Source organism: Capricornis sumatraensis, chromosome 5, assembly GCF_032405125.1.
Source record: "Capricornis sumatraensis isolate serow.1 chromosome 5, serow.2, whole genome shotgun sequence".
In the NCBI taxonomy this organism is placed as follows: domain Eukaryota; kingdom Metazoa; phylum Chordata; class Mammalia; order Artiodactyla; family Bovidae; genus Capricornis; species Capricornis sumatraensis.
The window spans coordinates 27,807,291-27,831,055 of record NC_091073.1 but is presented as its reverse complement, the minus strand read 5'-3'; the positions used below and the strand labels follow the sequence as shown (position 1 = coordinate 27,831,055).

Here is a 23,765-nt window from a genome sequence, read left to right as displayed (position 1 = left end):
GCATGAGGTCGTGAAGAGTCGGACACGACTGAGCGACTTCTCTTTCACTTTTCACTTTCATGCACTGGAGAAGGAAATGTCAACCCACTCCAGTGTTCTTGCCTGGAGAATCCCAGGGATGGGGGAGTCTAGTTGGCTGCCATCTATGGGGTCACACAGAGTCGGACACGACTGAAGTGACTTAGCAGCTGCTTTTTAAAACAGATGTACACCTTTCATATGTGATATTTTGATCCCTTTGAAATATTAAACAATTAATATGCCTTTACCCATCAAATATTTTAGTTCCTCAAATAATTCCCCATATCTCATGAAGTGAGAGGACTCCCCACACTTGCTGATTCTCTGAGTGGAATTCATTTAGTTTATTCTGATTTATCTGTTTCAGCTTACCAGTGTTCTGTGCTGCATATTTTTAAATGGTAGAGATTCTTACTTGGATCTAGAGATTAAAACTTCTGTATTCTCTGTTTCATTCTATAAATGGTTTGCACATTCAGACATAGCAAAGTTGTCCCTTATTTAAATTTACATGAGCAAGCAATACTGTCCTTGGGTTTTGAAAAAAAGCGGGAATATTTTTTGATATGTTCTCTCTCTGAGTCAACAGATTCAGACTAATTGTGTCAGACTTGGAAGAAAGAGACAAGTCGAATTATTTTGGTAGTTTCATAAGGAATTCAAGTCTCAAACCCTCTTTTCTTTAGATAGCATATAGTAAATGCTACATGTAAGATGCCAAATTTACAAGGAGTAGAGATCAAATGGGGTTTCAAAATGGGGAAAAAATGAGGACTAACAGCTTGTACTTCATTTGGGATAATCACACATTCTGCAAAGACCTACTTGAAAGGAATTATAAGGTAGGCTATGTAACTCTTATACCACAAGAATAAATTAAACCATGATGCCTTTTCAAAGCATGGCCTCCAATTTTAAAACATAGGTGCATAGTGTCCTTGGTAGCACTCTTTCTCATTCTATGTACTTTGCAGGATTACCTTCAATAGTTTTCTTTTTTTTTTTTTTTCTTGGAAATAAAGAACACTGTAAATAGTAAAATTTTCAAGACCTGGGGTAACCTTGACTCAGAAACCATATATATATAATTCCTTGAGACTTAAAATAATCTAAGTTATCTACATAAGATGTATTCATGTTTGAAAACAAGTCACAAATTATTATTGAATAATGAGGTGCTATAATCTGCTTTGTTGATCACTCTGAGAATTCATCTGTTTCATCACCACATTACCATCAGGAATATGATAGCCATTCTTGATTATATAGACTGAATAATAAGAGCTTCTTAACAGGACGACATACATTTTAAAAGGAAAAACTATTGTTCTTATTAATGAACAGTGATCATGTATTTGGTAGAAGTAAAATACTTAGTTTTTATAGAATGAAATATTTTAAGATAAACATAAGTAAGTATAAGGAGAAGGCAATGGCACCCCGCACCAGTACTCTTGCCTGGAAAATCCCATGGACCGAGGAGCCTGGTAGGCTGCAGTCCATGGGGTCACTAAGAGTCGGACACGACTGAGCGACTTCACTTTGACTTTTCACTTTCATGCATTGGAGAAGGAAATGGCAACCCACTCCAGTGTTCTTGCCTAGAGAATCCCAGGGACAGGGGAGCCTGGTGGGCTGCTGTCTATGGGGTCGCACAAGTCGGACACGACTGAAGCGACTTAGCAGCAGCAGCAGCAGCAGCAGCAGCAGCAGCAGCAGTAGCAGCAGCAGCAGGTATAAGTGTTATGAGTGTGTAGGTAGTTGTGTTTGTTGAACTCGTAAAGCCAAATGATCCACCTGGCATTTCATGTAGCAGATGATATATTGTTTTGGAACATTTTGTTGCCGATAAGTGCCTCTTATCACATATTTAAACATATGATGATTAATTCTATTGTTCCCATGTTGTACTCTTAGTTTTTGAATGTATCTCCTATGTACCATCTTTCCACCTTTCCCATAACCTCTTCTGCTTCATTGTCAATGCCAAATCCTTAATCCCAAATCTCTTTACTATTCCAATGACCCATTTCTCATTTTACCCTCTCTAGAATCTATCACTTGAACTATTACTATTACAAAAAGGTTTTCTCATTTGGAATCCCTTTTTTTCTTCCTTTCAAGAGGCTCACAAACCCTCAGTCATGGATCTCTATTATGATCCCATATTTCAGTCCCTATGATTTGAACACAACATAACCAGAGAGAAATCTCATAAATACACAGATTTTTGCCACTATAAATTCCTAACACCAGGTATCTTTTCCCTTCTATTTTTTGATTGGGGTATAACTGCTTTACAAGGTTGTGTTGGTTTCTGCTATGCAACAACATGAATCAGTCATTAGTATACGTGTATCCCTTCTCTTCAGAGCCTCCGTCCCAGTCTCTATCCCTCCCTCCCTCCAGGTCATCACAGAGCACAGAGCTGAGTTCCCTGTGCCGTACCTCAGCTTCCTGCTGCTGCTGCTAAGTCGCCTCAGTCGTGTCCGATTCTGTGCGACCCCACAGATGGCAGCCCACCGGCTCCTCCGTCCATGGGATTTTCCAGGCAAGAGTACTGGAGTGGGGTGCCGTTGCCTTCTCCACAGCTTCCTGCTAGCTATCTAATTTACTCATGGTGACTGAATACCCACGGGCTTCCCTGGTTGCTCAGTGGTAAAGAATCTGCCTGCCAGTGCAAGAGATGCTTGTTCGATCCCTGGTTGGGGAAGATCCCTGGAGAAGGAAATGGCAGCTCACTCCAGTATTCTTACCTGGGAAATGCCATGGACGGGGGAGCCTGGTGGGCTATCGTCCACTGGGTCTCAAAGATAATGGATAGAGCTTACCAACTAAAGAACAACAGGCTAACACCCAGTATTAACATGGTCTTAACACCTCTTCAGCTTTAAAAAAAAGAAAAAAAATCTATTCTGAAAAGTATTTATTCTTGTTCTCATCTCCTAGATCAATTAGATTAAACTTTTGAAACCTCCTTTGGTTTATTCGTATCTTTCCCCTCACTCTCAACAGATGACATTTATTTTTTAACATCACACACACACACAGCAGGCATTGTCTAACATAAAAAGCCTCAGTTATTTCTCACACAATCCAAAACTCTTTATTACCCTTTCGGAGAACGTATATTACTATATTCCAGATGGAGCCCTTCGTCTGAGTGTTCCATAAGGAATCAAACTAATTGTATCTGAAAGTCAAATAATTATATTCTACCCAAATCTGCTTCTATGCCTATCTTCTGTCTTGGTGAATGGAACCTGAGTATTTATCAATTTCCCTACCTGAAAATCTTGGACTCTCCCTACCCTTCACTGCTTTTCTCTTCACGTTTAATTAATCGAAAAGTGCTCTCTGTTACTCGTTGTAACTTCTTCTTCTCAAACGTTCTGCCAGTGTCATTTGATTCATTGTGTCATAGACTTTTAGTTAGCATGACTCCCAGGCCCTACCCTTCTGTGTGCAAAATGGTTTTTCTAACACAGCAGTGTGATAATATTATTTTGAGGTTCTGGCTTTCACTGTCACCTGCTGGAATGTTCTTTAAACCTTTATTTTCCAAGTAAACGTAAATCCTAGTTATTTAAAGTCAATTAAAGCTGAGTTCCTTTGCTTTGGGGATGGTACAGGAGAGGTCTAAGTACAAGGAAGTCCTAATCTTTCTGCCTCACTCCTACACTCTCATCGCCACCCCCTTCCCCAGGCTGGATACACCCCCTCCTGAAGTGCCCTCGCTGAGCCTCCAGGGCCTGGGCAGGACAGTCAAGAAGGTGACAAAGTCTGAGTTTCATAGCATTAAGTCCATGCCATGGGCTTCCCTTGTGGCTCAGCTGATAAAGAATCCACCTGCAATGCAGGAGACCTGGGTTCAATCCCTGGGTTCAGAAGATCCCCTGGAGAAGGGAAAGGCTACCCACTCCAGTATTCTGGCCTAGAGAATTCCATGGACTGTGTAATCCTTGGGGTCACAAAGAGGACACAACTGAGTGACTTTCACTTCACTCAGGAGGTTTCCCAGATGGCCCTAGTGGTAAAGAACCCATCTGCCAGTGCAGGAGACCTAAGAGATATATGTGCTGTCCCTGGGCGGGAAGATCCCCTGGAGGAGGGCATGGCAAGGCACTCCGGTATTCTTGCCTGGAGAATTGCATGGACAGAGGAGCCTGGTGGGCTACAGTCCATGGAGTCGCGAAGAGTTGGGCATGACTGAGCACACAATGCAGGCATGCACATGCAGCTTGCATAGTCTGCCTCCAGCCCTCACTCTCTGTCTCCTTGCCCCATGCACCCAGATCCTCTTCATGTCCAACTGTTAGCTGTGACTTAACATGTGCTTTGCTTGCTCAGGACTCTGAACTTTACTGCATGATGTTTCCTCTGCCCTTATTTCACAGCAAACACCATTCCTTCATGTCTCAGAGAGGGCTTCATTCTAATTCAAGAGGATATGCTGTGTTCCATATTAGGGGTGCAGTGATGGGAGAGATGGGGTCCCTAGAGAATGCAGCTGGGAAGCACCCTGGGCACCCTTGTAAAAGTCCCACCATCTGCCGCTTGCAGGATAGCTGGCATATCCATGCCTGTCTCTAGCTCCCACCTGTGACTGTTGTAGCTCATGCATTCCTAGAAATAACGCACTTCAGCTAAATATTACTTCTTTTTGTATAAGATAGCAATTCAAAGTAGATATTTGTGACATTTGTAACCTTCCTTTCTCTAATAATAGGGCAATTAGAAGAGGAGGTTGTATGGTTTATTAGATGCTTCAAACACTCATTCTGTATATTCCTGTTGGGCTCCCAGGGTCCAGAATATTAACTTTATAACAGAAAAGTGAAGTGAAGTGAAGTCGCTCAGTTGTCTCTGGCTCTTTGCAACCCCATGGACTGTAGCCGACCAGGATTCTCCATCTGTGGAATTTTCCAGGCATGAGTACTGGAGTGGCTTGCCATTTCCTTCTCCAGGGGATCTTCCTGACCCAGGGACTGAACCCAGGTCTCACGCATTCCAGGCAGATGCTTTACTGAGCCACCAGGGAATCTCCCTTATAACAGTAAACGTTCTTTATTAGCCATCAGTTCAGTTCAGTTGCTCAGTTGTCTCTTGACTGTTTGCGACCCTGTGGACTGCAGCACGCCAGGCCCCCCTGTCCATCACCAACTCCTGGAGTTTACTCAAACTGATTCCCATTACATTGGTGATACCATCCAACCATCTCATCCTCTGTCGTCCCCTTCTCCTCCCGCCTTCAATCTTTCCCAACATCAGGGTCTCTTCAAATGGGTCAACTCTTCGCATCAGGTGGCCAAAGTATTGGAGTTTTAGCTTCAACATCAGTCCTTCCAATGAATATCCAGGACTGATTTCCTTTACTATGGATTGATTGGATCTCATTGCCATCCAAGGGACTCTCAAGAGTCTTCTCCAAGACCACAGTTCAAAAGCATCAATTCTTCGGCGCTCAACTTTCTTTATAGTCCAGCTCACATCCATACATGACTACTGGAAAAACCATAGCTTTTGACTAGACAGACTTTTACTGGCAGAGTAATGTCTCTGCTTTTGAATATGGTATCAAGGTTGGTCATAACTTTTCTTCCAAGGAGTAAGCATCTTTTAATTTCATGGCTGCAGTCACCATCTGCAGTGATTTTGGAGCTCCCCCCCCAAAAAATTTCTGCCACTGTTTCCATTGTTTCCCCATCTATTTGCCATGATATGATGGGACCTTGCTGCTGCTAAGTCACTTGAGCCGTGTCCAACTCTGTGCAACCCCATAGACGGCAGCCCACCAGGCTCTCCCGTCCCTGGGATTCTCCAGGTAAGAACACTGGAGTGGATTGCCATTTCCTTTTCCAATGCATGAAAGTGAAAAGCGAAAGTGAATTCACTCAGTCATGTCTGACTCTTAGCGACCCCATGGACTGCAGCCTACCAGGCTCCTCTGTCCATGGGATTTTCCAGGCAAGAGTACTGGAGTGAGGTGCCATTGCCTTCTGCGATGGGACCTTAGGTCAGTGTAAAATTTAGGTGGTTATTTCTTATTAGCTGTTTTATAGGGTACAAAGAGACCGTTTTCCTAGTATTCTTTAAATCAGATCTTGCAGTGAATTGACCAGTTGTGCCATTTAATTATTCATTTTACTATTCATTAATTCGTGCATACATTCCTTTTCCAAAACATACTATGTGTCAGGAATTCCATAAGAAACAGAGGATCCTTTAGAGTCAGGGAGAAAAACAGGCAGTTAGGTGATCAATCATCTAACAGTAAAATAAATGCTCCCCTCTATTTATCAGGAGTGTCTGAGATTTGAACCATAAATTAAAAATATCCAGGTTAGCTAGAGGTAGGGGTAGGTATGAGTGGGAGTGGATTGGAAGTTCCAGGAATAGAAAGCAACCTGTACATTTCTCTTTAAATAATAAAATCGTGTCCCATCACAGTACAGAGCACAAACTTTAAGACAGTCAATATTTATTTATTCAAAAATATTTATTGATCACTTACAATGTGCCAGGTACTATTAAAATTACTGGGAGTACATCGGTGACCAAAATAGAACTAACCTTCCCATAGTCACTTACATTCTAGTTGTGAAAGAAAGACTAATAAAAAAGTTTAAAAAAATTATATCAGGTTGAATGGTAATGAGTGCTTTTGGCAATAATGAATCAGGAACTGTGGGTAGAGGCTGAGGATGAATGAAAGTCCTAGGTTTCTCAAGGTTGATTGAAACTGGGATGAGGGTCAGAAGGAGGTAATTTTTGATGGTGCCAGAGTGGATAGTAGTCATGACTTTGGAAGTATTTGGCTCAGCCTGGAGATAGGGTTGGGGGAGGGGTTCTGGCAGGATGAGAGTCCTGATGGCCTTTGGAATGGGCAAGAAGGTAGGCTTTTTGGGCACCCTCAGAGACCTAGGCTGGGCTTTGACTCATTTAGACTGGGACAGATGACATGATCAGAACACAGATGAGCTGGGTAGCCAGGATCCCATGGTGGAGAGCGTTGTCCATCATGCTGCGTTTTGAATTTTATCCAGAAGAAAATGGAGAGCTGTGGAAAGGATGTAAGGCAGAAAATACCCACTGTCAGGGGTGTGGAAGCTATCACGGAGGCAGATGAGGTTGAGAGTATAAAAAAGATTGAGAATAACAAACACCATTTCTGGCAAACGTTAAGGTACTTTTCATCTTGGGTCCGCTCTCATTGCCTGTTTGATGTGGCCACAGCACAGTGGATTTGTTCTGAGATGCTCCATTATCAATAATGGTATTTCACTCTTGTCATATTGTCTGCATAACCAAACAGTCATACCACAAGGGCTTGTTTTAGACAGAAAAGGTGAAGCAAATCCTTTTGGTTCATAAGGAGGTTAATCAACTTAAGAACAGAAAATTGTATAGTGAAAATGAGGTACTTAAACTTTGAGAAAACGTTCCTTTGCCGAATGACCTTGCTGAATGTTCTTGCCAGAAGATGCACTTCATTAATTGTGCTGAGAAGAAAGTATCACTCTTATCAGGACTGTCTTAAGGATATTCAGTGGATGTGTGTGTGTTTGTGTGTGTTTACTGTAAAGTAGTTTTATAGGTCTTTTGTGTCTAATAAGCTATTCAGTTTCCACCATGCAAACAGAGGTGGGGCAGTTGCCCCCAAACGCAAACTGAACACAGTACACGATGATGTAACTATGAGATGAGTAGATTCTTGGCACACAGTAGGCCATTTGAAAGATATTTGAGCATTTATTCATGTAGATATACTTTATTGATAATAATGATTAGAGTCTGTGCAGTTTATATGCCTACATACATATGCTTTAGAAATAAAGATAAAAGAATTTTTATACACTGGCCAACTAGCATTTATATTTCAACCATTACATTTTTTGTACCACTATAGTGCCAAATTCAGACTTCTAATTAGTACTATTATTAGTAGTAATGCTTACATTATGTTACTCCCAATAAATCTTTTATCCTGAAACCCTATAAGGGCAATATAATATTTATTAGTTTCAGTGCAGTTCAGTTGCTCAGTTGTGTCCGACTCTTTGTGACCCCATAATCACAGCACGCCAGGCCTCCTGGTCCATCACCAACTCCTAGAGTTCACTCAAACTCATGTCCATCAAGTCGGTGATACCATCAGCCATCTCATCCTCTGTTGTCCCCTTCTCCTCCTGCCCTCAATCCCTCCCAGCATCAGAGTCTTTTCCAATGAGTCAACTCTTCGCATGAGGTGGCCAAAGTATTGGAGTTTCAGCTTTAGCATCACCTTCCAAGGTACACCCAGGACTGATCTCCTATAGGATGGACTGGTTGGATCTCCTTGCAGTCCAAGGGACTCTCAAGGGTCTTCTCCAACACCACAGTTCAAAAGCATCAATTCTTCAGTGCTTAGCTTTCTTCATAGTCCAACTCTCGCATCCATACATGACCACTGGAAAACCCATAGCCTTGACTAGATGGACCTTTGTTAGCAAAGTAATGTCTCTGCTTTTCAATATGCTATCTAGGTTGCTCATAACTTTCCTTCCAAGGAGTAGTGAAGTGAGTGAAGTTGTTCAGTCATGTCCGACTCTTTGCAACCCCATGGACTGTAGCCTCCCAGGCTCCTCTGTCCATTGGATTTTCCAAGCAATAGTACTGGAGTGGATTGCCATTTCCTTCTTCAAGGAGTAAGCGTCTTTTAATTTCATGGCTGCAGTCACCATCTGCAGTGATTTTGGAGCCCCCAAAAATAAAGTCAGCCACTGTTTCCATTGCTTCCCCATCTATTTCCCATGAAGTGATGGGACCAGATGCCATGATCTTCATTTTCTGAATGTTGAGCTTTAAGCCAACTTTTTCGCTCTCCTCTTTCACTTTCATCAAGAGGCTCTTTAGTTCTTCTTCACCTTCTGCCATAAGGGTGGTGTCATCTGCATATCTGGGGTTATTGATATTTCTCCCGGCAATCTTGATTCCAGCTTGTGCTTCTTCCAGCCCAGCGTTTCTCATGATGTACTCTGCATATAAATTAATTAAGCAGGGTGATAATATACAGCCTTGACGTACTCCTTTTCCTATTTGGAACCAGTCTGTTGTTCCATGTCCAGTTCTAACTGTTGCTTCCTGACCTGCATATAGGTTTCTCAAGAGGCAGGTTAGGTGGTCTGGTATTCCCATCTCTTTCAGAATTTTCCACAGTTTATTATGATCCACACAGTCAAAGGCTTTGGCATAGTCAATAAAGCAGAAAAGAATGTTTTTCTGGAACGCTCTTGCTTTTTCCATGATTCAGCGGATGTTGACAATTTGATCTCTAGTTCCTCTGCCTTTTCTAAAACCAGCTGGATTAGTTTGCAGAGCTTCAAATCAATCATAGGTATCGTTTACTGTGTGATGTGTTCTAAAAATATTTAGTAGCAAGCTAGAAAATATGCCATGATATTAGGTATTTGCTTTTAGGCGCTAGAACAGAAGCCCTATGAAAATGGGATTTTCATCTGTGTTGTTCAATATTTGATCTCCTGTGCCTAGAACCTAGTTTTACATGAATAACACTAAAGGTCTTTAATATTTATTTAGGTTTGGGACTTCCTGGTGTCTCAGCAGTGAAGAATCCACTTACCAATGCAAGAGACAGTGGTTTTTTTTTGATCCCTCTGTTGGGAAGATCCCCTGAAGAAGGAAATGGCAACCAACTCCAGTTCTTGCCTGGGAAATGCAGAGAGCTTGCTAGGCTACAGTCCATGGGCTTGTAAAAGAGTTAAACATGACTTAGTGACTAAACATAACAACAACATGCTTATGCTAGTTGTATACCTATTAAACAAAAAGAAAAATCATTCATAATCCATTTCCCTCTGAGAAAATGCATGTAAAGATTTGGTAAATATGTATTTTTATGTGTGCATGCTCATACATGCAAGCCAGTGTATACACAGTCTTTTCACAAACCTGTATTAAATAGATGGCCCAAGGACTGATCTGAATGGAAGGTGAACATTTAAGAGCTCTCAGCCATGCCTAGGATCTCTAATTTGGTTCCAGAAGTTTATGAAATAATCAATATAGGTACTCTTGAGAGTCTTGAAAACCAGTCTTAAAAGGTCATTTATTGAGAGGCAGGAGACAGATTTCACTGATTTGGTTTTTGCTCTCTAGCGCCACAAAAGTATACTTAAAGCTTGAAATAATCCTGCATCAGGTTGCCTTTTAAATTGTGGGTACACAACTGGTCTTTGTTTTCTTGAATGCAAAATGGAAATAATATCTGTCTTACTGGGTCGTGTGAGACTCAAAAATGTAATTTACATTAACAATGCCGGCTATTACTGTTATTCACAAATAGGTCATTTTTCTGTATTTCAGTTTTGCAAATACAGAATAAAGATCAAATTCAGTATAGTCTTTTCCCCCTTACAATATCATACATCCAGAAAGAGCATAGTAAAATTTAAAGAGTATTATTAGGGACTTCCCTGGTGTTACAGTGGATGAGAATCTGGCAGTGCAGGGGACATGGGTTCGATTCCTGGTCCAGGAGGATCCCATATGCGATGGAGTGACTAAACCCATTGGCCCCAAATACTGAGCCAGTGCTCTAGAGCCTGAGGGCCACAACTGCTGAAGCCTTGTGGGCCCGAGAGCCCATGCTTAGCCAAAAAAGAAGCGCCGCATGAGAAGCCTGTACACCGCACCTAGAGAGTAGCCCCCACTCACCTCAGCTGGAGAAAAGCCTGCATGCAGCAGTGAAGACCCAGCACAGCCAAATTAGTTAATTCTTTAATTAAAAATAAAAAGTATTATGGAGATTTCATTTTAATGTGACAAGTGCAGGAATTTTGGTAACATGACTTTTCACATGTGCTGGTTTAATTCCCACACTTAGAGTATATTTAGGGAACTGAGATTAATTCAACCAACTCTCAATACGCGGCCTGTGGACAGACAATGTGTCGCCTGCACTGTGGTTGCCACTAGCTCAAGGTAGCACTGAAATCTAAATTCAACAATCAATTAAAACAACTCAGTTCTTTACTCAAATACCAGCCACGTCTTACGCTCTAAACAACTGTGTGTGGTTAATAGCACTGCTTTAAACAGTGCAATGTACAGAACATTTTTATCATTGCAGAATATTATACTGGTCAGGACTGAGAGAAAAGTCTTGTTTTTACTGCTTTTGGAAAAGAGCCCGAAGTTCAAAATAAGATGTGCTTGTATGCTCAGTCGCTGAGTCGTGTCTGACTCTTTGTGACCCCTGGGATTGCCAGGCTCCTCTGTCCATGGGATTTTGCCGGCATAAGTACCAGAGCGGATGGCCATTTCCTTCTCCAGGTGATCTTCCTGACTCAGGGACTGAACTCACATCTCCTGTGTCTTCTGCACTGGCCGGAAGATTCTTTACCACTGAGCCACCTCGGAAACCTTGATATGTGATTATACTATGTGATAAACTGCTTGAGAAGCCCGACAAATTTCTGCAAATTGAACCAGTATAAAAACTGGAAAAACCAAATTACCAGAGTGTTTTCTTGCGTGATAACTTCAGAATTTTAATTTGTGTTATTAGCTTTGAATATTTCATTTTAATAGAGGAAGGAAAATAATGGAGATAACACTACCATTTTCATTATCTGGAATGCTAGTGTTTGAAAATAAAATAAACTGGAGCAGAGACGGAAATTGAACATGTACCAAGACAGATTTGCTGATAATTGAACCTTGAGACTGGAATTAAATGTATCTATTAGAATAGAACCTTTAAAATCATTGTTTCAAGAAATGGAGTATCCATATCAGAATACAATGAAAATAAGGTGTTTGAAGAATTTGTTAGTTATAAACAATATTCAATTTGACTAATGTTAATTATTTTTGTACTTAAAACTTTGCAGAGAAGAATGTTTATATATATGTGTATATATATGTATATATAAAATCATCATAAAAGCAGAAGAATGCTGTCAGAGTACAGTTTAATTATTCCTAATAAAATTAATAGACTCTAATTGCCATGCTTATTTTTCATTTTATTTTGTACTTTGTTGTATCTTGTAATATATATTATATGTGTATAGCTATATATGGGTCTGTGGACATAAATGGCATATGTGCAGGTGTATACTCTTCACTTTTGTGGGGAAATTTTTAAAGAAGCATAACCTTGGGCAAGTCAGAGAATGTGTGAATTTGGGTGTCAATCACATGATCTTCAGAACTAAATATTGACCGCTTGAGGCAAAACAAAGACACCTTGCTTTTATATCTAGCTTCACGTACAGTTCCAATTGTGAAGAGAGAGTTTCGCCAGTGATTGGATGGGTTAAAATGGGCTTTGTTAAAGGGAAGTAGGCTTTTGAGCCTCTTCTTCAGAGGCTATTACTGCTAAAGAGAATTGTAGATTTCCATTTACCATCTCACTTCATGAGGTGCTGGAGGCAGGAAACAAGGCTTGCTATGTTCATTTGCCATTTGCAATCTCCTATGTTTTCTGTATAACGCTTAGCACAAACTGCTTAAAAGGAAAAAGACTTTTCTTCAGGGAAGTGTACTTTCTGAGAGATGAGTAAATACTGGGTAAGACCTACAGCCAAATTTAGGGACAGGAAAAAAAATTTTACAGGGTAGAGTACAGATGTAAAAATAACCTCTGTGAAGACAGATTGAGGCCCTATGACCTGTTTTCAAAATACTAAATGAAAAAATAAACATTTTCATCACATAAGAAAAAGTGAGCTGATCTAAGGGAGAAGGTTAGGGCAAGAACCATCCCAAGCGTTTTTAATGCAATACCTCGAGATTTAGTAGTAGTCCAGCTCTCTCTCTATTTTTTTGTTGTTGTAAAGTAATTGTGAAAAAGGCCTTTGACATTTTATTTGTTTTCTCTGATGCACCCTATAAATCTTTGCAAAAAGTATACATGTTACCTCTCAAATTTAGCTGAACTTGGGCTTAAGGAAAATTGGATTCATTCTTCCTTGTATGTTGTCATATATGCCCATAATTTCTTTTTAAATAACTTTTCAATTCTTTTATATATGAAATTAAGGTGTAATTCAAAGCATCATACAACTTTTAGTTTATAACGTATCACGAATTGCAAATGGCAAATGGTCGTTTTGTCTAGCAGAAACAATTTTAGTAGAGTAACATGTTTCTTGACCAAAAGTAGTATTAAATTTAAATTATACATTTGTGTTATGTTCAGTATGTACATTACATACAAGAAAGGCAAGCAGAAAACTGTGATACTCATGTTCTCCAAAGTTTCGTGTTCAGTATTATGAAAACTGATACTGAGATACCATAACCTTCGTTTTATAAATAAAGATGATCATAAATGAAAAGATGTAAGTGAAAATGGATACTTTTTGTCTTTCTTCCAGATGAATGTGACAACACACGCTTTTTATTCTTTCTTATTTTGTGCTGAGTTGTGGTGTAAAAGAATTAAATGTAACTTATTAAATCAGTGCCATAAAGGGGGAGCACGGAAGAGAGGATTAGCTCATCATGCAGGATGAGTTAGGTCATAGTTTATCCAACCGTAATTCAAGTGCTGTATTCTCCAAGTCTGGAAGTTATGGCCATGTGAAGGATCAGTGCCAAAATGTCTTTTATCATAGACTGAAACTGCTTATTCCTGCAGCTCGTGAGGCTTTAGATGGTTAGTTAGAAGTAGTCAGGTATTTTCTTTTTAAAGCTCAGGATTGTCTTCTATTCTCTGCCCTTGGTTTATAAAAGTGACCATATTACTTTGCATTAGCTATACAGTGACACTTTGTCAAGGGGGGGAAATCAATTTATAATGTATGTATGTGTATATGTATATATGTGTGTGTGTATATCTTTTTCAATAACAGTAAACAGAAGTAGCATTAACGTGAAGCATAGAGTTATATTTGAAATAAGGCTTTGGTAAAAATGAAAGATGTAAAGCACTGGTTTTCAAACTGTGGGTTGTGGCCCATAATGAATTCAACTTAAGGGGTCTTTGACAAAAGAATTTTAAGAATGAAATAGAAGAGAATAGGTTAGCAGTGGAAGGAAAATATTGGCACATGTAGGAAACCTCCTAGTGTGTGTGTGTATTTGTGCTGGATTAAGATGTAAATTGTTTTCCTTACTTTTTCTTCCTATTGGCCTTGAACAAAAATAGTCTGTAAGCTTAGTGTAGACTAAAGAGGACAAATTTGCTAGTTATGAAACTCTGGCAATTAATTTCACTAAGGTTGTGTCTCATCTGTAAAATGGTAATAATGCAGTCTCCTTTACAGGGTTAATGGGAGAGTTAAGTAAGACAATGTTTCACGTTCAAGTGCCCAGCGTGGTTCCTGGGCATATCACACAGTCAGTAAATGACACATTTTCTTAGTAGTAACCTTGTGATTACTAAACTAACTTCTGACTTTTCATAATGCATGAAATTGTATTCCTGGATATCTTGACATGGGTGAAGGAAATGACAGGTATTTTATCAAAGTTGCACGTGGAAGGAAATAAACTAGAGCAGCAGATGTCATCAGGTTGAGGTGTGCTGGTGAATGACAGATGAATGACAGGCTTTTAGACTGCTGTATTTGGTTAAGGTTATTCCTTCCATTCCAGTAACACCTGGTTGATTAGGAACCATGTAGCCATTCGCCCCATTAGCCGTCTCACCCTCATACTTTTTGTATGACCAGACAGACCTCAGAGGGTGATCGGGGTTTTCCTTGTCAGATGCATATGGTCTTGTTTCAGAGGCTTCTCTCGTAAGATGGAACTGTTTATTGTGAAAAGGTTTCAGCTTATTCATCATCATCCAGATAATCTGCAGTCATTAGCTCTTATGAGTACACAGTCAAGTTCACTACCCTTGTCTTGGAATAGGCACAATGAATAGGTGTCAGAAATAAAGTATGGACCGTATTTAAACTGCAGTTGTGTAGTCTTACTTCGCGAATTAAATCTGTCATGTTTATCCAGGTTTTTTGTATGTTCTTTTTCTCTTACCCATGGGAAGATTCCTTGATGGCATAAAGGATGTCTTTTGCATGACTGGACATAAATGCATGTTTTATGTATGAGTGATACCTGGTTGTCAGTATATAAGTCGCATTGTGACAGATTCACACATCCTCAGCTCTTTTTTTTCTTTTAAATTTTAATGAAAGACCATTTTTCAGTCTTCTAAATGATTTACAGCTGTCACTGCCTAAAGTGGAGAAAGGTGGAATACGAAAGTAGTGCTTCATGCTTTGGGTTCTGTCCACCAGCCAACCCTGGGCAACAGAATTCTGACCCACATACCCTCCAGTGAGTCTGCAGAGCAGCCTAGTGTCCCTGAATGCCAAAGAACTCTCCATTACTTAAAAGAGTCATGGAATGTCTGTCTCCGTTGTACTAGTACCAGAGGTCTGGGTTGTTTGATGCCTAAGAAATATACAGTTCTTTATATGGTCTATGTATTCATTATCTCTTCATTTCCTTTTTTTTTTTTTTTTTGTTTGAGAGCACTGTGAATTTCTTTACGTATGTAAAGACAAATCATTTTTTTTCCAGGTCTGAAAATGAATAAAGGTGCCATCACCCCTCCTCGTACTTCTCCAGCAAACACGTGTTCCCCAGAAGTAATCCACCTGAAAGACATAGTCTGTTACCTGTCTCTCCTTGAAAGAGGAAGACCTGAGGATAAACTGGAGTGTATGTGCCTCTTCATTTAATTTACTTTTCATGATTGGGGTGGGGGAAGGGCCTGGATATTGACGAACCTAAAATTGTTTCTACTATGGTTGCCTATATTCTTATTAAATGAAGTGACCTCGGTTATTAGTAATAAAAAATCCTCCAACTGAAAATCAGACAGTTAAAAGATATTAAGAATCTATCAATTTTAGGTTATTATTGATCAAAGTCTATTTATTTCTGAGTATTTGAGTATGTTCATCAATTGACCTATTTTTTAAATTTGCTCAGTTTGTTAACCAGGTTAATGTTGAAAAGTATCTTTTGTGTTCTTCTGAAAAAAAAAAAAAACAACGCTTACTTCTAATATATAAAAGATCTTCTCATTGGTCAGAAAGAGGATTCAGTTCATTGTACACAGTCCACCTGAGCCTTTCTCTTTGGAAATCTTCATTGAAAGCTTCTGCACTAAGTTTCTTCCCTAGGAACAAATAATTTCTTAAATGCCAAATATGGAAGTTTCATTTCTAGAAACTAGCTCTGAATATCATAGTTAAAGAATAGCTATTTTCCTTCTAGCATGTAGCAGGCATTTCTGATGGAGAATTTCAATCTAGTTGAAAGGAAATGTGATCTCTTTAATAAAATACAGTTACTGAGCTCTCTCTGGTGGCGGACTGTACTCATTGCAAGGCAGTAATATACTTTCTTAAAAACCTTTTCTGTAAGCCCAATCATTTAATAATCTATTCTGTCTCTAAAGTCCTTGCTAAATAGAGAGCTGGTGGTTTGTTCGGTAATCTGATTAACCTGGTTATATTAGATAGCATTAAAATGAATTAAACATTCTTGCTAGCTACTGGGATGATAGTAAAGACAATGAATCCTAAATTTGATATTTTAAAATCAAATATAGAATATTATGACAGCTCAGAACTATGGTTAGGTAGCATGATTGGTTAAATTTAATGATAACTTTTAAAATAATATTTCTGTTACTAATAAAGAATTCAATATATGATTATTTAAGTCACACCTGCTTAGGTTATGAATAAACCATATTAACATCATTCTTTAAATACATATTTATTAGTTCTAAATGTTGAATATTTGCATTTCAAGATTTATTTGTATTCCTAAGAACCTGCAGAAATCTCTCTCATTCCAAAATAAATATTAATGTTTAGTGAATTTCTATTGAAGTAAAGGCCAGCGAGAAAGTTTTCTCAGGTGTTATCAGGGCCAGGTTTGGGATGATTTTAAAAATCCAAAGACAAATATTCTATTCCAGGTCTGAGAATGAATAAAGACAACATTACTTCTCCCAAGACAGTCTTTGTGTTCCAGTTTAATTATTTTTAGGTCAACTGGAAGTATTTTGTTTTTAAGGTAGAATTCTTAAGACGTATGTTTTGGTATGTTTTAAGTTCTCTGTTTGAATCTTTGAATCTGTAGTCTTTGTCCGCTATTGCAAGGCAGAATGTTAACCCAGGAATGATTCAAAAACATTTGATGAATCAAGTCAAACCTGATCTGCTGCTTACCTTTCTTCAGTGTAATCACTCCCCTTCTCTCTGTTCTTTGAGTTTTCCAGCTCTTTTTTGAGCTTATAACATTCAGCTACATTTTCTTTTTGTCTTAACCATATCTTTAGCTTTTCCTCATAGACAGACCTGTTAGCTCCTGACATTACTGCTGTGGTTTTCACCAGGTCTGGAAAGTAAATGCATTTCAGTTTCAGAAGCACATGAAGGTACCAGCTATATTGTGGTTTTCCTCTCTACCATCCTCAAGTTTGGAGGACCTTACCCTGGTTTTTACTCATCTGGAGCTTCTGTTTATGTCTGTTTCTTAAATGCCAGAGTTTGGCTCCTTGCTCTACCAATTAAATCAGAAACATTTCTTTCATGTACTTCCCTAGCCATGTACTTGTACATTTTCCCTTTTACAATTGCACATTTACAAATTCCTATATGCAGGTCAGGAAACAACAGTTAGAACTGGACATGGAACAACAGACTGGTTCCAAATAGGAAAGGAGTATGTCAAGGCTGTATATTGTCACCCTGCTTATTTAACTTATATGCAGAGTAGATCATGAGAAACGCTGGGCTGGAAGAAGCACAAGCTGGAATCAAGATTGCCGGGGGAAATATCAATCACCTCAGATATGCAGATGACATCACCCTTATGGCAGAAAGTGAAGAGGAACTAAAAGCCTCTTGATGAAAGTGAAAGGGAGAGTGAAAAAGTTGGCTTAAAGCTCAACAGTCAGAAAATGAAGATCATGGCATCTGTTCCCATCACTTCATGGGAAATAGATGGGGAAACAGTGGAAACAGTGTCAGACTTTTTTTTTGGAGGGGGGGCTCCAAAATCACTGCAGATGGTGACTGCAGCCATGAAATTAAAAGACGCTTACTCCTTGGAAGAAAAGTTATGACCAACCTAGATAGCATATTCAAAAGCAGAGACATTACTTTGCCGACTAAGGTCCATCTAGTCAAGGCTATGGTTTTTCCTGTGGTCATGTATGGATGAGAGAGTTGGACTGTGAAGAAAGTTTAGTGCCAAAGAATTGATGCTTTTGAACTGTGGTGTTGGAGAAGACTCTTGAGAGTCCCTTGGACTGCAAGGAGATCCAACCAGTCCATCCTAAAAGAGATCAGCCCTGGGTGTTCATTGGAAGGACTGATGCTAAAGCTGAAACTCCAGTACTTTGGCCACCTCATGAGAAGAGTTGACTCATTGGCAAAGACCCTGATGCTGGGAGGGATTGGGGGCAGGAGGAGAAGGGGACGACAGAGGATGAGATGGCTGGATGGCATTACAGACTCAATGGATGTGAGTCTGAGTAAACTCTGGGAGTTGGTGATGGACAGGTAGGCCTGGCGTGCTGCAATTCATGGGGTCACAAAGAGTCGGACATGACTGAGCAACTGACCTGAACTGAACTGAACATTCATATGTTGTATTACAGTTACAGATTCTGAAAAGTTTTTCAATAAGTTTTTTAAAAAATTTAATGGTTGTTAATTGGTGTGCCTGTGTGCTTAGTCACTCAGTTGTGTCCGATTCTTTGCGACCCCATGGACTGTAGCCCCCCAGGCTCCTCTGTCTATGGGATTTCCCAGGCAGTAACATTGAAGTGAATTGCCATTTCCTTCCCCAAGGAATCTTCCCAACCCAGGAATCGAAACAGCATCTCCTGCAGCTCCTGCACTGTGGGTGGATTCTTTATCATTGACCCAGCAAGGAAACCCCTGGTAGTTAATTTAATACATACTTATTTCCAAAATGGTTATGACTTATTAAACACAATATATACTAGAGAGAAGAAACTAAGAAAATTAAAATTAACACAAAAGTGGATATGATGAAGCACCTGATATAATTAACTTTTGCAGCTGAGTGTTGTTTTGGAATCTCAGTTTTCAAGTAGCTAAGTAATAAAGGAGTAGAGACACATTGCCTTGGGTCAGAGATTCTTGAACTTTATCACGTGTAAAAATCACCTGCAGGACTTATGAACACACTTACTGGGCCTCAACTCTAGTCATTCAACAGGCTTGGAATGGGATTTTAGAATTTTCAGGTCATGCTTATGTGGCAGGAACCACATTTTGAGAAGCATTGGTTTATGCAATTCCTTTTGTCTAATGAAAATACATAACACACACACATACACAGACACACAATTCACCTGAAACTACAATTGTTTCTTGGAATTGTCTGTGACAGTATTTGATATGCTTTCCCTGGATTATTAGAGAAGGAAATGGCAACCCACTCCAGTATTCTTGCCTGGAGAATCCCATGGACAAAGGAGCTTGGCAGGCTACAGTCCATGGGGAGTTGGACACGACTAGGTGACTTTCACTTCACTTGCCTGGGTTATTACACAAATGAATGGGACTGTTTTAAATTTCTTCCCCCCACAAAACAATGTTTTATAGATCTATTCAGTGATTGCTGCCACTTCTAATCTCTCCACCTCTCTTCTCTGCCAGGCATTTACAAAATGTTTAGAAGAAAGCATTTTTTTTTTCCCCATTGAAAGGAAACTAATAAACCAAAGCTCTGAACTTTCCCCTGATTACATCATCTTCAACTTGCTTTCCATCACTGGTCTTTAACTCAATGCTAATGCCCAAATGTGGGCTTTCCAGGTACTGAGACCACCCTCGCCGCCCTCCCCCCACCAATCAGTACAAGGTATTTATTCACCTGCTCCCACGCACCCTTGGAAAGTAGGTGTGCATGCATGTGTGTGCATGTCCTCAAGTTGTGGAGGAATTCTATTTTTATGTCTCCTCGTTGGCACAAGTTACCAACCATCCAGACGCATAGACGAGAACATTGTGCCAGGGCCGACTTGCCCTCTTTCCCTTAAGCCCACGACAGTGCTTTATGGAGAGTCATTCAGTATATCCTTCTTAGAGTCTCCTTACATTCCTCAAATCTGTGACTTCACCTCCATTTTATTTCAGCCACTCACTTTTGTTGCTACACCCTAAAACCTGTAGGGCTTCCCAGGTGGTGCTAGTGGTAAGGAACCTGCCTGCCAATACAGGAGACAGAAAAGACGCAGGTTCAATCCCTGGAGGAGGGCATGGCAACCCATTGCAGAATTCTTGCCTGGAGAATCGCATGGACAGAGGAAGCCTGGTGGTCTACAGTCATAAGGGCGAAAAAGGTCAGACACGACTGAGACGAATTAGCACACATGCGCAAGGCTTGTAATTTCCAAAGACTACTCTCATTCTAAAAATTTAAATTCTGGGGTTTTACTTGTACTACAGCCTGTGTTTACTTCACTTACTTTCCAGCTTTTACTTTAAATATTTATAGCACAATTCTCGAGAACTTGGACCCTTCATTTCACTAATTGAATGAATCTTAGCTTTGACCCTTACTATCTAAGTGATCTGGGAACATATGTAAAACCTCTCAGGCTTTAGTTTCCTCAACTGTAAAACTGATATAATAATAGTGTCTATCTTGTATGTTCCTTTAAGAATTAAATGAACCATTATTTGCTAACATAAATTCCTTTACATTTCTGTGAATGTTAAGTGAAATAAAAACGAGAATTCTCACCCCTTGACCTCTTCCTCTCGAGCTTGCCTGCATTTTTTGCATCTCCCACCCCATCACGTAAAGACTGATTCATAATCTGTGAGGTCAACCATTCCTTTTCACTTAGGTTCTGACAGTCCAGTTTATGTGCTAATATACCAAGCTGCCAGAGATATTGTGAAATACAAATACAGTTCAATGGATTATAACTCTACTCACAAACCTCAGCTGGCCTTCAGTGCCTTTTCTGTTTCTTTAATCATTGATATTCCTCTAGTTAGAAGTTCATTTAGGTGTTTTGCTACTTCAAACACCTACTACGTAATCATCATTTCACTGAGCTGTGAATTCTTGTAACTTCCTCTCATATTACCTAAAACGTGTCAGCTTTTACACCTGTACTTTCCTCTTTCTCTTCTGACTCAGGATGAATGTGTGCCTTTGATCATTCCCTACTGAGTAACACACAAAAGTGAGCCCTTAACTTAAGCATCCATATACAAATCCAGCTCCACAATTTGACCCCAACCTACAGGGCCCATCTTGCATTTGGCTTTGATTTGCATAAAAAGTCCCAGGCTCATGAATCTACTTTTTAGTCACTGGACAAACCCGGACCTTTTCCAGCTTCATGCCTTTGCTTAAAATGTGCCTTCGCTAGATGTGTATATGTTTCCCACAGTATATTAGATCCAGTCTGTGCATACATGATAAGCTGCTTCAGTTGTGTCTGACTCTTTGCAACTCCGTGGACTGTAGCCCACCAGGCTCTTCTGTCCATGGGATTCTCCCACCAGGGAATCTTCCCAAACCCAGGATTGAACTTGCATCTCTCATGTCGCCTGCATTGGCAGATGGGCTCTTTACCACTATCGCCATCTGGTATAGTCTGCACTTGAAGCCCTGCCCACCTCATGAATTGTGTTGCCATCTCTAATTAAAGTATTTCACTCTCCTTCCTTGTACCCTTATGCTGGGTATAAATTCCCACTCTAGTACCTACCACTTGTGTTTGTGTATTTTTCAAAAGATAGATGCTTGATTAAGGATAGTTATATGGAACTGTAGACTATGGGTGCTTGACAAGAGAAAAATAATGGAAATTATTGAAGATATCTCAGATAACCATTATATCTACTACTGTGGGCAAGAATCCCTTAGAAGAAATGGAGTAGCCCTCATAGTAAACAAAAGAGTCCTAAATGTGGTACTTGGATGCAATCTCAAAAACAACAGAATGACCTCTGTTCATTTCCAAGGCAAACCATTCAATATCACAGTAATCCAAGTCTATGCCCCAACCAGTAATGCTGAAGAAGTTGAAGTTGAATGGTTCTATGAAGACCTACAAGACCTTCTAGAACTAATATCCAAAATAGATGTCCTTTCATTACAGGGAACAAGAATTCAAAAGTAGGAAATCAAGAAATGCCTGGAGTAATAGGCAGAGTTGGCCTTGGAGTACAAAACAAAGCAGGGCAATGGCTAATAGAGATTTGCCAAGAGAACGCACTGGTCATAGCAAACACCCTCTTCCAACAACACAACAGAAGACTCTACACATGGACATCACCAGATGGTCAATACCAAAATAAGATTGATTATATTCATTGGAGCTGAAGATGGAGAAGCTCTATACAGTCAGCAATACAAGACTGGGAGTTGACTGTGGCTGAGATTATGAACTGCTTATTGCCAAATTTAGACTTAAATTGAAGAAAGTAGGGAAAACCACTAGACCATTCAAGTATGACTAAATCAAATCCCTTACAATTATACAGTGGAAGTGACAGATAGATTCAAGGGATTAGATCTGATAGAGTGCCTGAAAAACTATGGATGGAGGTTTGTGACATTGTACAAGAGGCAGTGATCAAGACCATCCCCAAGAAAAAGAAATGCAAAAGGCAAAATGGTTGTCTGAGGAGGCCTTATAAATAGCTGAGAAAGGAAGAGAATCTAAAGTCAAAGGAGTAAAGGAAAAATATAAGCATCTGAAAGCAGAGTTCCAAAGAATAGCAAGAAGAGATAAGAAAGTCTTCCTCAGCGATCAAGGCAAAGAAATAGAGGAAAACAATAGAATGGGAAAGACTAGAGATCTTTTCAAGAAAATTAGAGATACCAAGGGAATATTTCATGCAAAGATGGGCACAGTAAAGGACAGAAATGGTATGGACGTAACAGAAGCAGAAGATATTAAGAAGAGGTGGCAAGAATACTCGGAAGAACTGTACAAAAAAGATCTTCATGACCCAGATAACCAAGATAGTGTGATCACTCACCTCGAGCCAGACATCCTGGAGTCAGAAGTCTTGTGGGCCTTAGGAAGCATCACTATGAACAAGCTAGTGGAGGTGATGGAATTCCAGTTGAGCTATTTCAAATCCTGAAAGATGATGCTGTGAAAGTGCTGCACTCAATATGCCAGCAAATTTGGAAAACTCAACAGTGGCCACAGGACTGGAAAAGGTCAGTTTTCATTCCAATCCCAAAGAACGTTCAAACTACTGCACAATTACACTCATCTCACATGCTAGTAAAGTAATGCTCAAAATTCTCCAAGCTAGGCTTCAATAGTACATGAACCATGAAGTTCCAGATGTTCAAGCTGGATTTAGAAAAGGCAGAGGGGCCAGAGATCAAATTGCCAACATCCGCTGGATCATGGAAAAAGCAAGAGAATTCCAGAAAAACATCTACTTCTGCTTTACTGACTACTCTAAAGTCTCTGGCTTTGTGGATCACAACAAGCTGTGAAAAATTCTGAAAGAGATGGGAATACCAGAGCATCTAATCTGCCTCTTGAGAAACCTATATGCAGGTCAAGAAGCAATAGTTGGAACTGTACATGGAACAACATACTGGTTCCAAATCAGGAAAGGAGTACATCAAGGCTGTATATTGTCACCCTGCTTATTTAACTTATATGCAGAGTACATCATGAGAAATGCCAGACTGGAGGAAGCACAAGCTGGAATCAAGATTGCCAGGAGAAATAT

At 39.8% G+C, this 23,765-nt stretch overlaps 1 protein-coding gene across 6 annotated transcripts in view; it reads left to right on the top strand.

Annotated features, from left to right (window-relative positions):
• Nucleotides 1-23,765, top strand: part of DGKB (diacylglycerol kinase beta) — a 799,100-nt gene that overhangs the window by 139,078 nt on the left and 636,257 nt on the right. For all 6 annotated transcript variants that reach the window (XM_068972349.1, XM_068972347.1, XM_068972346.1 and 3 more), the window contains one exon: nucleotides 15,565-15,705. In XM_068972349.1, coding sequence (XP_068828450.1) covers nucleotides 15,565-15,705 — 141 coding nt within the window. The remainder of the gene's footprint in view (nucleotides 1-15,564; nucleotides 15,706-23,765) is intronic.